The sequence below is a fragment of the Monopterus albus genome, unplaced genomic scaffold, assembly GCF_001952655.1.
Source record: "Monopterus albus unplaced genomic scaffold, M_albus_1.0 scaffold23.1, whole genome shotgun sequence".
NCBI classification, from domain to species: Eukaryota; Metazoa; Chordata; class Actinopteri; order Synbranchiformes; family Synbranchidae; genus Monopterus; species Monopterus albus.
Window position 1 is genome coordinate 2,594,166 of NW_018127903.1, and position 15,961 is coordinate 2,610,126.

The following is a 15,961-nucleotide window of genomic DNA, read 5'->3' on the forward strand; positions in this document are numbered from 1 at the left end:
CTAGAGAGGTACTCTGTGAGTCACTACTTGTTGGTGTTGGTGCTTTCCCATCAGAGGAGGGAGTGGACACAGTATGTGATGTAGACTGAGTGCTGTCTTCAGCAGCTGGAGAGGCAGATGTTCTTCTCCTTGTTTGCACTGTGATTCCAGTTTTATCTCTGAATGTATAAAGTTGGGTTGAAGAAGTAACAAGGCCTTGGTCCTCAGCTTTTTCTGTCTGAGTCACTTCTGAGTCATATTTAACATAAGTGAGAGTCCTCCCTGACCCACCTACTTCTTGTACAGATGTGGTGATGACAGTGGCAGCTTCTTTATCAGCCTTTGTTGTTTGGGTTTCATTAGTTGCCTTGGTGATCTGTTGGTCAACTGGTGTTACTGCAGGAACAAAGTCCACAGAGACAGCTGTGATGTCAGTCATCCTCGCTGTCACATCTGTGGCAGCTGGATCAGCTTCAATTTTTTGTGTAGTTTTAGATGGAGGCATGCCTTCCCGTGTTGAGGCTGGGACAGAGGTTGAGGCTTTCTGTGTGGGGCCTTTTGTGGTCAGTTCATCCTTTTCAGGGAGTATGTTAGGAGGTGTTAATTCAACCACAGGGAGTATATCAGTGTCATATTCATTAACATCTGGGATCTCTGTAGAGGTCAGTATTGCTGTGGATTCATCTGTAGATTCAGTGGAGCCATCTACAGGGAAATCTGCCTGACTATAATCAAACACTGTGGTGCTTGATGTTACAGTTGTCATATTTGTCAAAATCTGGGTACCTTTGGCTTCATTATCTTCTGGGCTCTGTGGTTCCAGTGTGATCTCATGTTTATCATTTATAAAGCCAACAGTTGGACTGATGGTTATAGCAGCTTTGGAGAAAAGGTCCAGGGTTCCACTTTGCAAGATGGGCTCACCATCAGCTGTGGAGTGGGTGAGATGGTCAGGTGCAGCTGATATGACAGGAGACTGACCTTGTGGCTGTAGTGCCTGGTCAACTGTGAAGAAATAAGGGAAATAAACACTGTGACAAATACAATGATTACAAAGAAACAGAGGTTTTAACATGGATTTTAAACATTAATTTTATGATGGAACTCAACCACTTTTACACATCAGATTTTGTTTAATAGTCATAGGCATTGACACTATTGGCCCTGGTGACTGACTGGTGACTGTTAAGGTGGGTTTGTTATGTTTTGCTTGGGTTACAGCAAAATCTTGAACAAAATCTTTACAAATATTTTCAGCTTTACAAACAAGAAGATGGCATTTGAAAGACATGGACATTTCTCAAACAGAGATAGTCTAACAAATCCAGCATATTAGAGCTTCACCTGCAACAAAACTGGGAAGAATGTCTTTTTTTATCCGCCTCTTGAAAATCCTTTTGCTTCATGGAAGTGCAGTTCTCATATGTTCAATAAACTTTATGGACTGAGCTGATGCAAACTAAAAACCAATAAATACAATATAACACACTAATGTTTGGAATATTGAAAAACATTCAGAGAACAATGAATTGGGGAGTTCTATGTGCAAACACTGTGAAACACTGTATGAACTACCTTTTCTTATGCTGCCTCCACTTTCAAGTCAATGAATAAAAAAAAAAATACAGGTAAAAGATTCATCTGAATTTTTATGTGTTAAATAGCCATTTAGAATGAAAAACTTACAAACTGAAAGTGCATTCACAGGTCTTAGAACTATTCTCACAGAATCATTCTTTGAAACCTAAAAAAATTTCAGAAATAAACCAACATTGCAAAACACTGAAAAAAATCTGTCTCCAGCATATTTGTAAGCCTTATCGAAGTTGGTGTCTGAACTTCATCCAAACCATCATTCAAAGGTTTACGTATATTTGAAATCAAAAGTAAATTTGAAAAGATAATATTATCAAGAAGCTACTTGAACATGACACTTTGCTAAATTCTCTGTCAATCTCGGCAAAGTCTACATCCATTTATGTACTACAGTTATTTACAAAATCAGGGACAAGAACGGTAAATGGTCCTGTTCATTGAAAATATAAGTCAATGTGCCAACAACATTTATGGTATAATATATCATATGAAGAAATGCAATAATGTAGGATTATTAATGTGAATACTATTGTGTTTCAGAAGTGTTTGTGTTATTGTGCCCACTCCCTAAATGTTATCTAAAGAGAGGGCCACAAATATGAGATTTCAGCAGCTGTCCCCTCTTACTTTTAAGTCTAATGCAGAAGCAGCATTCAGTCCCCTTTACAACATGCAATGTCATCATCATCTACCTACACTCAGATGAGTTTACATATTTGTTTATATAAATAAACATATTGTTGTCTGGCTGGAAATAATCCATCTCCTAAGGCAAGAATGTTTCCTTAAATTATTCCACAAAACCCAGCTATCAAGATATTACAGCTGTTATATCACAGCTCAGTGAACTAGTAGATGCTAATCATAAGCTTTGACGGTAACCCCAATGTCCTCTCTTTAAAAAGAATAGGAACTGGTCTAAGGGAAAAAACAGTTGTAACTCACTGAATGCTCATGTACTGTAATGTTTCTGTAAAAAGGAACATGTCACATTCTACCAGATTTGTTTGCATCACTTTAATTAATTTAAAAAAGCACTGAGAGTGAACCAGGTCCTGTTTACCATGGGTTGCATAATGTACAGTAGTACAAGCAAAATAAATTCACACCCAAAAACTTGTAATTCTTTATTATACAAGCTTTACTACCTCCCTTTCTCTAGCTCTTCTTCTCTTTCTTTCTGTCCCTTGTCACCACTTCCTCTGGTGATTCAGAAAAATGATCAGTTGCAAACAAGAACACCTGGATCAGCTCAGCTCTCAAGAATAACATCTGTTTAAAACCCAGGCCTGGGAATTTAGGCAGTGGATCAGCCTGACTGACCCAAACCTACTTCATATTCACACACTGTCTTTGTCTGTCTCTCACACACACACGTACAGGCCTTTCTCTCTAGTCCCACTTTAAACATAAATCTCCACATCAGAGCACCCTACAAACACACTGGACACCCTAGTCTTCATATTGGGGAATATAACCTAATACATCATATCCACCAGTATCATCTTCATGAAAACTAGTTTTTGGAATTCAGTTAACTATAAAGTAACGAGTTTATGACCACAAGTACTGCATCTGTGACTAACCAATTAATATACACAGTGTATATTAGAATTTGATGGTCATTTACTGATGACGGCAAAATTAAGGTTTGTGGTGTATCATTCAGTTCTATCAAATTTAAAAACAAAACTCTTGAATTTAGCAGTTACAGTCTCAGTTACAAAACTGTAAGGGGACTCATAAAAACAATTCATTGTTTTACTCAGGGTAATGTGCCAAACAGTTTTTTGGCCAGAAACAGTTGCCAGCAGAGACTCCAGAAAGTTGTTCTGAGCCAAAAAACCGCTCCAACATAAGACTCTAAATAAGTGCATATCCAGGGATGTCGAAATATTCCATCGAGGTTTAACAAGCTTTAGTGAACGGAAAGTTAATTAGATGTTTTATTGCAGTGAGAATGTACTGCTGGTGGTTCTGTGCAGTGTTTTTGTGACATTTGTGGTTGACACACCTCTTGGTATCAATACTTCAACAAGTCATATAAACACTCAGCACACAGGGAATTTAATTGTCTTCAGTTAATCAGAAACAAGTGGGCACTGTTCCCATGGCAATATCACTGACAGGTTTTTGGCAACACGAAATCAATGACTCTTTTAATATCCTGATATTATCATGCACTTTGTTCCCGTGCAGCCAGACAACACACTTCTCCCCGTGTCACAATGTTTTCCAAAATTTTCCCAGACAAACTGGGAGGGCAGGAAAAGATGTCAAGTGCCTCAGCTGAGTGACATCAAAATATGCAGCATATATAATCACCAACTCCAGCTGTCCTCACAGAGAGAGAAGACTTTGTGTTAGCAATTACCTCACATCTTAAAGTAGTGTCCAGCTTATGATGGAATATGGAAAATGAATCAGAATTTGCAATACAAATCCACACAAGGCATACTGACACAGTTTCAGAATCTCATTGATGTACAGTACACAAGCTATGTGATGTGTACTCTACTGCATATAGTGCTGATAAACACAGTGGCAGTTTGAGTGTTTATAAAGTAAAGACTGCTGCTCTCTCCTTGATTCTTAGTGCCTATAAGGCAGACCAAATTCCAAACCATCAAATGACCAGCTCATTTGCTGGTATACTTTCCAATACACCAGATACCTTTGCTCCAACATGAACTGCTCTTTGGGGACAAGAAATGAGTCACCATGGCAATGTTTGCAGCTCAGATGGAGAGCAAATTAAGAAAGCAAAAACTTATATAGCTGCTGATTGCGAGTGAAGTCACATGCTGCTGACTTGAAAGCCAAGGCTGGGGTCAAAGTTCAACAAATCTGAACTTTCAGCACACTCCCACTCCACACTGCACATGGTGGATGTCTGTGCAGAGCCTACTAGATAGATAGATAGATAGATAGATAGATAGATAGATAGATAGATAGATAGATAGATAGATAGATAGATAGATAGATAGATAGATAGATAGATAGATAAATATTATGCCTCCCCAAGTCTTTTGTTTCTCTCCTCTTCTCTCCCTTAGCTATGTCAAAGTCATTATCAGGACATCTGGTAAGCAGTCTCTTGCCAGCAGTCAACACTGAGAACCAGGGGAACTAGAAAACAAAAGACTTCAACTTGTTTGACTGGTGAAGAACTTACATCCAACAATCCATTATCTACAGTATATCACTTACTCTGTAGAGAGGCAGGGTCCACCCTGAATAGGTCGCAAGTCTATAACAGGGCTGACACACATAAAGACAAACAACTACTCACACTCAAATTCACACCATAGGGCAATTTAGAGTCACCAATTAACCTAACCTGCATGTTTCTAGACTGCAGGAGGAAGCCCTGGCCATGAACCTTGCCGTGAGGTGACAGTGATAACCACTCTACCACCGTGCTGCCCAAAAACATGCAATAATAATAATAATTTATTTATAAAAAATTGCATTTATCACTGAATATTGTAGTAATTTGGAGTCACAGAACCTAATAATAATAAATCCAACAGCCAAACACTCCACACTCCACTTCAGCACCTTGGACAGAAGCATCCTCACCCTCCACCAGCTAGTTTACCACAATAATATTATTATAAACCAGCCTAAAGCAATTCTGGGAAACAATGTTTGTTGCAACACACTTGCTGTGGCATCACTCTTTTTGTGGACAAAAAATATCAAATCATGCATTTTCCTATTTGCACAAAGATATCTGAATTCTATTTATGGTAGAATCCTTTGCACTGAATACAAAATGTGTCAAATGAAGCTTCAGATTGTTGGTTTGCCTTACCTGATACATTCTGCACCAGCATGACAGTGCCTGCAGTGGTGGTCACATCAGCCACAGATGAAGCCATGGGAGCAGATGTAAAGAACTCTGTGCCAATCTCTGTTATTGTCTCATCCTCTGTCAGTCCGTCACTGCTGTGCTCTGGCACCTGATTCATGGACTCATCAAACACACTTACTGATAATGTCACATCTTCAGTTGAGGTTTCACTGTCAATGAGGCTGGATGACAAGTCATGTTGAGGTGGCTCAGTGGGTGGCTGTCCCTCTACAGTAAACACCGTTTTAATCTCATCATTGCTGGGTTCATAGTCTGGTAGTGGCGTTGTTGAATGAAGCCCAATAGTTGAAGATGTTGGTTCTGGTGAGCTGAAAACTTTGCTGAACAATTCAGTTGATTCTGTTGGAGTTTCTGTGAGGTCAGATGCCATTGCTATCATGATCCTAGGGTCTAGAATGGCTTCCTCAGTCTTCCCCTCAGCAAACATGGACTCTGTGCTGACAGAGGGGTCTGGAATGGGGACATCAGGTTGGATTGTACTGATCTCAATCACAGAGTGATCATCTGACTCCCCGACAGGCTCAGACACCAATTCTGTGTCTGTACTTTTTGTTGTGTTTTGGTGTTCTGGACCTTTGATGGCAGGTGCAACTGTGGTTATTAACTCTTCTTCACCTGCTAGAGTGAAGTGAAGTGGAGCCATGCTGGTAGAGAACATAAACGGAAGATCTATAGGAACTGCAGTGTCTGGAGACTCTTCTGCTTCTGATACAGTTTCAGATACTGGGGTTAGCATGGTGGTAGTACTCCCCAGTAAAGGGAAGGAGGTAGTGGAGCTTATGGTGGCAGTAGTGGTTCCTACCAAAAACACATCCACAAAGGAACTCTGGGTGATCACCTTCCTCCTTCCTATAAAAGATACATAAGCACACATGAGCAAAAACTAAAAATATAACCTGTGAAAAATATACATCAGAATTGTTATAGTGTTGTTATAGAGTGTAATCTGGGACTTAGATGCTACTTTAAATCTATATATTTCTACAGTGGGCATTGTGGTTGATACCAGAATGACATATTTGCCACATCAGTGAGCCAAACTGCCAGGATTCACAAAGTGTTATGCATATAGATATCATGCTGGGGAGTTCATAACAACTGAAACAAAACAGTTAAATTGTGAGTCACCTCATTTGAATCAAATGTTGCACATTTATATCTTTTAACCTTGTCTGTATATGAAGTAATAAGAAGGTTCCAGGTTCGAGGCCCGACCAACCCGGTTCTCTCCATACTCTGGCTTCCCCCCAACAGTCCAAAGACATGCAGCTTAGGTTGATTGGTGGCTCTAAATTGCCCGTAGGAGTGAGTGTGTGTGGTTGTTTGTCTATGTGCCAGCCCTGTGATAGACTGGCGACCTGTCCAGGGTGTATAAGCGGTGTACAATGGATGGATGGATGTATCTGAAGTAGATACAGTAGCTTATGAGACAAGCCTTATGAACAAAGAGCAACATGCCACAGCTGCAGTACAACAGTGTGACACTTAGGGCTGAAGAAAACAGAGCTGAACGTTTCCTAGAAACCTAAGTGTGAGGCCAATAATAATCTATTTAATTGTCTGATTTACTGTAAGCAGATATTTTGACATCAACTCAAGACAGATGAGGTCATTTTCAGTGCTCTGTTTCCTGTGAAAAACTATGTGCACTTAGGATGTTTCTCTAAGCATTTCCTGATCTACTTGAAAAGATTCACAATGATTGTAACAGAATTACAAAATTAAACAGCAAGAATCTACTGTTGTAGTCTTGTTAGAATTCTGTCAGTTTTTTTTTTTGTACCCCATGAAATGTCTCTGCTCCCATAGTTCATCTTGGTGCTCACTTGTGTTATACTCTGGCAGTGAACAGCAGCCCCTGAGTTCATCTACTCATTTCTCAGTGATGGTCCTCAAATGCTCTAATTAACTGTGCCGCTTATTCTTACAGTTTTATTGATGAGTAAATGCATGTGTGTTTTCCCTGCATGTGCCTCTTCCTCCCTGCTCCTCTGTGCTTGCTCATTCACTCACACCCATAAAAAGCAGCATAACAGCTTTGGTGCTCTTTCCTCAGTGGCACAGACAAACTGTGTATGGCCAGCTGTTGGCCATGACGTACTTGCCTCTTTCTTCATAAAACTATTTCTGATGTAAAGTGTGACACATTTTTCCCTAACATGAAAAACAGGGATTGCTCTCAGAGGGTGTGCATTAATTTACAAATGCATTTGCATTGTAGTTGTTACTGAGGCCTTTAGTATCTTCTCAGCCAATCCAAAGACAAATCAATGATTATATTATATAAATTATCTATCTCGGCCCTCTGCACCTACCCCCTTTCTTCCTGTCTTGCTGTGTAGTCTGACAACGGTTTACATAATATCATACAAATATTTTGGAGTCTGGAAAAGCAGGAAATAATGGAATGCATCCCACCAAAAAAAGGTACTTGAAAAGTACTTAGATGGGAGCATAAATACAACATGAGTGAGAGAGGTGACATAGAATAAATAGAGTGGGGGGTGACGGTGGCCTGCTTGTGCGCCCTCTGAACTCCATGGGGACTTATCACCACGAGAGTTAGCACTGTTCAGGGGCAGTAAATGGCCAGGCAGGGGGCCAGCTTATCTGTCTAACCTCTCATTTGTAAAGATGGAAAGACCAGGTCAGAGGTCACCGAGGATGACTGAATTTAGAAGTGCAGCAGTAGTTTTGTCCTTTATCCAAATGTCTGCTCTGATAAGTACAAGTGAGAATGATGGAAGGCAAACAGCGGAAATGAGAGGAGAAAGGTGAAATGTGAGTTAGATAGTGAGACTGAAAAGGTTGACAGGTGGAGTATTACTTACTTTTACTGCTTTTCTTAATAGCAACTCCCATCAGTCATGTGGTTTTGCCCTGGGGATACTGACTTGTTAAGAGCACATTTTGAGGGATTGACCTAATTCTGTTAATGTCCACTGGACCGTGAAGTGTCTCTTTTTGTAGGAATCCATAGCTATATTCTTCTGTTCCCATGGTCAGTATGACAGTGGTTTGCAACAAGAAGTCACTTCCATGCACATGTAAAGGCGTATTAAAGTTTACAGAAATTATATATTAAAGAATTTCTACATCCCCAACACCTTGGCTACTTGGTTTCTTTTGGATTTGTTAAGAATCCATGAGAACAGTTAACTTGCCCTTTTAAAGATATGATAATATAATCTGAGTATTACTCAAGTACTGTACATGAACCATTTGTTTCACATCAACTGTGAAGCTGAATAAGGATAAAGTTTAAGATGCCTTGATTAGTCCATCTGGAAGTAATAAAGATTAAAAAACACACAGACAGGTACTGATTGTTCACAAACTCTTAAGCAAACTATTGGTCATTAATCTTCTATTAGAATAAGAAGTGGTCTGTCCAGTGCTTTTAAATAAACAGAGTTTTCACCATTATGATTACACCCTCCACCATTTTTTGTGACACTGAAATGGACGGGAAACTAAATGTGAGCCAGTGAGGCCAAAGGGACAAGCAATCCACCACATTATAGTCTGGCTCATAACATGTAGTTTTTATAAGTAAATCATCTCTCTGCTTTGATCATGTTGTTACTGTCATTGAAACCATGCAATAATAAAGCAAGACACAGAAACACAAAATGAAGACAGCAAAACAACGATGAGACAGGTTTAAAATTTTAAAATGTTCTTCTGGTGCGTATATGGAAATGAAAGAGGTGCAAAATAGCAGGAACTCAAATGGTTGTGAACCAGAACTGAACAGATGCTAGAGATGAGATCATAACCTGTTACAGTCCAGACCTGGTTCTGACAACAGAATGGTCTGTACTTTCAATCAATGTCTGTCTTTTATACTGTAAGCCAAAATATGAACCAGTAGCCCATATGACCCACAATATGCTGGAAACTCTTTATTCCATGACATCATGTAAACAGTAACAACACCCCAGGAGTGAGTTATTACCTTTAAAACAGTATGCTCCAAGCTTCTTGGTTGGTTCTGGAAAGCCAGTCTGGTTTCTGTAGCGGTACATGGTCCTGACACCAAGCAGGCCTCCACCACACTGCATTCTGGGTACTGCAACAGGATGCCGTACGCTGCCATCAGAGAGCCAGCCATAGTCACATTTGTCCAGGCCGTGTCGCCAGGCAGCATGGAGCTGGCCAGGAGATGCCAGGACAGCATTTGTCTTCTTACACTCTTCACTGGCCTCTTCAAAAGTCATCTTATGGGTCACAGGAGCATAGAAGACTTCACCTGCAATAAAGATGGCAAAATTCAATGAAGGCTTAATGCAGAAGCACAAGTCAAGGGCAAAATGGCAACAAATTATCACTGATCACAGCCACAAAACTGGATTACTCTAAGTAAGACATGGTTTAATTCACTGTTTTACCAATTTTATCAACTTTATCAACTTTGAAATTATTCTCTACTGTCTCACTAACAGATGGACAGTCATGTCACATTTAATTTTAAACAATTTAAATTGAAAACCCTACTAAAAAAGCCTATAATTCAGAGTAATGTCAAGACACAGAAGTTCACACCATTTTGACCTTTTAAAAGAAGACACAGCCCATAAACAGCTGACACAGTCCCAGCTGTGCAGGGCACAGGCCCAAATTGTCTCCCACTGATCATATTTTGGACAACAGAAGTTCATTCATTATATTCATCTGAGGTAGGATTGCAATGCAGACATTGCGCCTACTCTGTCAATACATGCATGTGCTCCCCCAAAACGCACACATACAAACACCTGGTGAGTGATCTAGACCTTCTGTGTTTCCTTCCTTGTTGTTTGTGTAAAGATATTACTTTCATAAAGGTCACTGCACCATGGCAATAATGAACATTAGCCTTTGCTTAAATGAAAGACCACAGAAAGTCAAGATCTTAATTGAAAGCAAAAAGACTTACAAGGAAGCCCGACTGACTGACTATGTGTTTTCAGTTAGTCTTGAGTGTAGGATTTCAGATATCCCATGTTGATATCATCCCACGGATTTACAACAGCATTGGCATTAAGAGACGTGTTCCACACAGGCATGTATTCCCTCTTAAAGGCAAACTAGAGACATGAACTTCTCCACTCTTTCAACAAAGTATACAAATAACACAATAAAGTGTATTTGTGGTCTCACAAGCTGTAAAACATATTCACTTTGGACTGCAGTGATTTGGAGGTTTCCTTATTTCAGCCAGACAGTGGGCTGTGCCTCTCATTGACACCTTATTGCTTAGAACTACAACGCTTAAACATGGGGCTATCTTACCATCAAGTTTGTCTACGTAACAGTATACATCATAGGTTTCCGTCAGTTTCCTGATTCCATATGACCTGACACCAGGTTTAGTGTGTAGGTCACCATAACAGCCCTTCCGTGGCTTTGTAATTGGGTATCTGTACAGACAAACAAAGAATCATAAAACATACAGTAGGTCACATCACGCTTACCTGTGTGCAACATCAGTTTACAGCACTGAAAAATATAATGAGGGACATACAACCAAACTGCAGTGTGGTTTTAAAAAAAGAAAACTTTACAGCAGAGAATTAAAATGCAGCTAACCTCACTGTCTTGTCAGCAATCCAGCCAGCATCACACTGGTCAAAACCATCCTCATAGGCTGCTTTCAGCTGGTCATAGGTAGCTATGGTGGCTCCAATGTTTTGACAAGTTTGGACAGCCTTGTCATAGTTCAGTGTATACCTGCTAGTGTTTGCTCGGTAGTGAAACACAACACCTGAAGACAAATCATTTCAAAAAAAGCAAAAACATATTGATCTGAAATTCATCAACATAAATGTCAGTGTCATAAATTCTGACATATGTCTTATACAGGGCACACCATGAGTGAAATAACAAGGTTTCTCGGTGTATTTGGAAAGGAAAAACTTTGCAATCAACCAGGAGGATAAGCAAAATACTCTACAGTTCACCACAAATTAACAAAATACAGTAACTGCAGATGATGCCATGGCCCTGAAATCCCCATGTTTGTGGACAGTAAACAGACACATTAGATATGATTGATAGTTCTAATTAACACTGCAGAATAGTTGGAAGAGGTGGTGCTACATTTCAACCAGTGAAAACCAAAACTATCCCAGTATCCCCACTCCACCCATGGTTTTTATGTCCCCAAACATGAGTTATATCTTCCAGAATACATCTCATGTGAAAAAAGTAGAATGCACATAATGACTGTAACATCTGGCTTAGAGGTACTGCAGTAATACTGCATTGTCATTTACATAATTTTAAGCCTTGTATAAAGTTAATGAGGGATACTGGGGAATACTGTCTGTGTTCAGTGAAGGCAAAGTAAAAAGACTTGGTAACACCCACTGAGTGCCCCACCAAAAAAAGATTAATCTCCTCTGAAAAGGTAGCACCCAAGATGACAGGAATGCATGAGATAGCTGTTGTAGCATTTGTTTTGCTCATACCAACAACTGGAACATCATCCACATTTGAGCTTAAATGGGTGATTGGTTTTGATGAATGAATACTGGAATTAAAGCTCTGCAGTATTTGGTATAGTGACAGAGACCCAAAGTCATCTGACTCTTTTTAAGAGTGCATTGCCTCTAAAATAAGAATAACTGAAAACTGTGGTTACTCTGTGTAACTACTGGGTTGCTGCTGCTATCAAAGTAAGCAGAAAGGAGCCTATAGTTTTCTCATAATGTTTACATCTCTATCACCACTTGTATTGCATTTCACTATTATTAAGTCCTTGCAACAACCCCTTCTACATTCATCTAGTATCTTGCAGAGTCCTTTGTCTGATTCCAGTATGACATCATGAATTGCTTACCACTGACATCGAGGTTAACTGTATCCTGGGTGTCTCCAATGCCATATATGACCTCGCATCGATAAGTGCCTGCATCACTGGCACGCAGCTTGACCACAGTCAATGAGGCATCACCGACATCCTCAGGGTGACTGGGCACTGATACACGGTTCCTGTAGCTGGAGCCTACTTTGATGACCCCATTTTGTGCCACCAGCACTGTGAATTCTACTTCTCCCACAAGTTTGGTCCATTTGATCCGCAAGTAATCTCTGCTATAAACCGCTGTTCCATTGGGACTTGTGACTGTTACAACTGGTGGTGAGTTTTGGGTAATGGAGAAGAAGCAGGGAAGATTTACCTTCCCTGAGAGTGATCCAGTGACTGGTCTGATTATTGATAATGAGCTGGAGGCTAAAAGGCAAAAACAAAAGGGTTTAATGAAGCTTCATTTCATATGATTTCATTGCCTATATACAGTATAATCTCTAATATATATAACAGATAAAAGGGAGTGCTACAAACTGTCTAAGTCATTTACATTCACTGGGTGTGACAACTACACCCAGCAAAGTAAAAAAAAAATCATGCATCATGGCCTGAAATGGCTCTTGGAAAGTCAAACCTCATTCTTAAAATGATGGGTGTGGGGACACATTTCATACCGACAGTGTGTGTTTGCGCACCCTGTTTGTATGAAGTTACTGTAAAGATGTAGTCATGGTTGCATCACTTGATATTATGCTGAGTTCTGTACAATCCCTTCTTCACCTGTGGGAGATCTAATTGATGATGACAAGTGAAATACGTCATCAGCATGCTGCACACTAAACAATAACATGTACCTCCCCTCTCATACAGTCAAGATTAATAGTTACTATGCATAATCCCCTTCCCACATGAGCTCTGTCCTTATTTGCAGCTGGTGACTGGATGTCAATCTCACTCCATTTATGCATGTGGAAAAACAAAGAGGGTATCAGGATGCCAGAGAGAAATTAACGGCAACAAGCTGAATCACTTTTTATCTTTTCTGGAGGGGGTTGGGAGGTGTTCACAGGGAACACTGTGGGGAATGCTCTGAAAACAGTTGTGGGACAGCCCCCGAGGCATGAGTGTGTGTGCTTTAACAGAGGGCCTTATTAGGATAAGAGGTGAAACCAGATGTTATTTCTAGATTGGCAGCATAGTCTAATTGAAAGGTGTCGATCCATACCCAGATACATAGCCAAGAACAGAGGGCCAGGAGAGCCAGGGGGACCAAGAGGGCCCAAGATGCAAACCTTCAATGGCACCTTTAACTTTTACTAAAGTCTTGCAAGTTTTATGGGACAAAAACTTAAAGGGGCTTATCACAGTCTGCTGTTTTAAGAAGAAAGTGAAACCGTAATGCAGGGGTGTACCACTGTTTGCTGCAAAGTATGGACTCCAACTAAACATGTCAAATGACTTTGTTTGTTTGGGAGGAAAACGAAGAAAAGGAGAGAGAGAGGGGGGTGGAGAGCAGGGTGAGGGGGTTAACTTACTCATTCAAAACATACCTGTTGCAGATGCAGCTTCACAGAGACAATACAACCACAGGATATGTTTTATATTTGGTAACATCTGTTGGAAAAATACAAAATGTGTATTAGAGAGCAACTCATACAAGGTCTTTATATTTAGTGTTTTTCTTTCATTTTTGTTTACTGAGTCATAATTAATAAATCTGCTATTATGCATAAATTCAAGAAAAAAATAAGTCATGTAAGCATCTATTTCTCACCTAAACATTGCAAAAATATCAAATATCTCGACATTAGTATACAGCCTAAAATCTTTATACCCAACCATATTACATATTAAAATTAAAATTTTACATTATAGCAAATAAAGTTTCACAAGACATTTTTTTTCTAAAATAACTTCCCTCTCTGACATATGTTGACATGATAAGTGTAATATTTGCATTTCTTCTTGTTATAAATCAGATTGTGGGGCTATAAAGAAACATTTAGTAACCCAATCTCATGTTTTCAATGAATTTGTGGGTGGCGGGGTGAGAGGTAAAACTTCCTGTGGGGTCTAACTATGGAGTTTTGGAGACAGGCAGACAAGAGCAGTAAGGCCCCGCCTGCATTTGCACCCCACTGTGTAAACACAAGTGATGAGTGGAAGTGGGACCTGAAACCCTTTTTTCTTCCCGTAAAAAAACAGACACTCACTATGTAGGCTAATTCCAATTGGGACCAAAAAAATCAAAAATCAAATGTTGGTGGGTATAGTCTGTGATTGTGACTAATGCCAGCACTCTGGCGAGTAAAAAGAAATCACCCTATAAAAGGAAACTAAATAAAAGTTAGACTTTGAGGAGTCAATAAGCAAGCAAGTCCATCTTTAACAAGTTTGCGTCTACGACTGCATATTTAGCCCATTTCTGAATACTTAAAATTATTAAAACAAATAGTAGTGGAACTACGTATGTCCGTAAACTACAGTACACGCAATTGCAGGTTTTCAGTCATTGGAGGAAGATACGTGAGCATCACACATGCGTGTAATTGTTTGCAGACTTTTTGAAGCCAGTACTCCTATAAAACACACAGATATATGCTATTGGGAGGTAAAATACTTTTTCTCCATGCATCACCTGTTGCTTGCGGATGCTGAGCAGAAAGAACAGCATAATGTGGTACTGATTAAAATTACTAGCTGTTAACTTGATGAATTTGAAGTAATCTCCTATTCGCAGCACTAGTTTGGGGAATTCACTTGCCTCCCTCTGTGGCGGGACACACCGGTGGAAGGACAGCACGGAATCACTGGGTGCATTCCTTTTAAATCATTTGTAGACTGAGAAGTTAACTTAAATAGATTTAGTTCTTTTTGTCAAATAGTAGCTCGATATGTTGCACACTGAGAAAACAACTAGTTTGGAGCAATAGCCTCAATTCATATTTCAGTTCAAAGCTCAATTCACACATACAAAAAATACTTACGGTTAAATGTTTTATTCCATAAAATGTACATATATCGATATATGTCCTTGCATCCAGTTAGTCCCAGCGTGCCTACCCAGATATGTCCACTCCAAGTTGGCGCAACAGCACCTATTTCCCCACTGCACCTTTCTCTTGTCCTTAATGTCCCAAAGTTTCAGGGTCCCACTCTGGAATGATCCTGGTTCTGAGCTGAGCGCAGGAAAATCGTGAAGTGCTGGCAAGCAAGCAGCTCAGTTTTGCCTCTTATTTCGTAAGTGTTGGGGTGGGGGTCAGAGTGCCCATCTGAAACTGAATGAGACACCTTAGGAAGAAGGGGAAAGGCTTAATTCGTCCCTGTGCCTGAGAGGTACATCCTCATCCGATCGGTTTGCTCCGACATCCATCTTTCTTGCAGTTAATATGTCATTTTAGAGCCAGTGCATCTCCACATCTGATGTTTTCATAATTAGCATAAAATAATCAAGTATGAAACAAAGTATAGCCTACCAAATAAAAAACTTTATTATCGCTTGTTGCTATAAGCATCAGATATAATCATCGACCGCTGAGATGAAATCTCACATTGATGCCAATCGCAGAGCGCACTAGTCATATCCAAGGGTGCGCGATGGAAACAGGGTGGACATGTCTGGCTGATTTTGAGTCACAATCTGCTGTTTGTTCCAACAGCACATTTCTGTCAATATTGTGATGGGATTCTTTCCGCACATCCTACTGAATCGCCTG

The 15,961-nt window shown here is 39.9% G+C and overlaps 1 protein-coding gene across 1 annotated transcript in view; it reads right to left on the reverse strand.

Moving 5' to 3' along the window:
- vcana (versican a) overlaps window positions 1–15,618 on the reverse strand; it is a 46,934-nt gene extending 31,316 nt beyond the window's left edge. The window contains exons 1-7 of the mRNA XM_020594601.1: window positions 15,586–15,618; window positions 14,884–15,015; window positions 13,796–13,859; window positions 12,276–12,668; window positions 11,024–11,198; window positions 10,727–10,854; window positions 9,411–9,704 (exon numbers count right to left, since the gene is read on the reverse strand). Coding sequence (XP_020450257.1) covers window positions 9,411–9,704; window positions 10,727–10,854; window positions 11,024–11,198; window positions 12,276–12,668; window positions 13,796–13,859; window positions 14,884–15,015; window positions 15,586–15,618 — 1,219 coding nt within the window. The remainder of the gene's footprint in view (window positions 1–9,410; window positions 9,705–10,726; window positions 10,855–11,023; window positions 11,199–12,275; window positions 12,669–13,795; window positions 13,860–14,883; window positions 15,016–15,585) is intronic.
- Window positions 15,619–15,961: the final 343 nt, after the last annotated feature.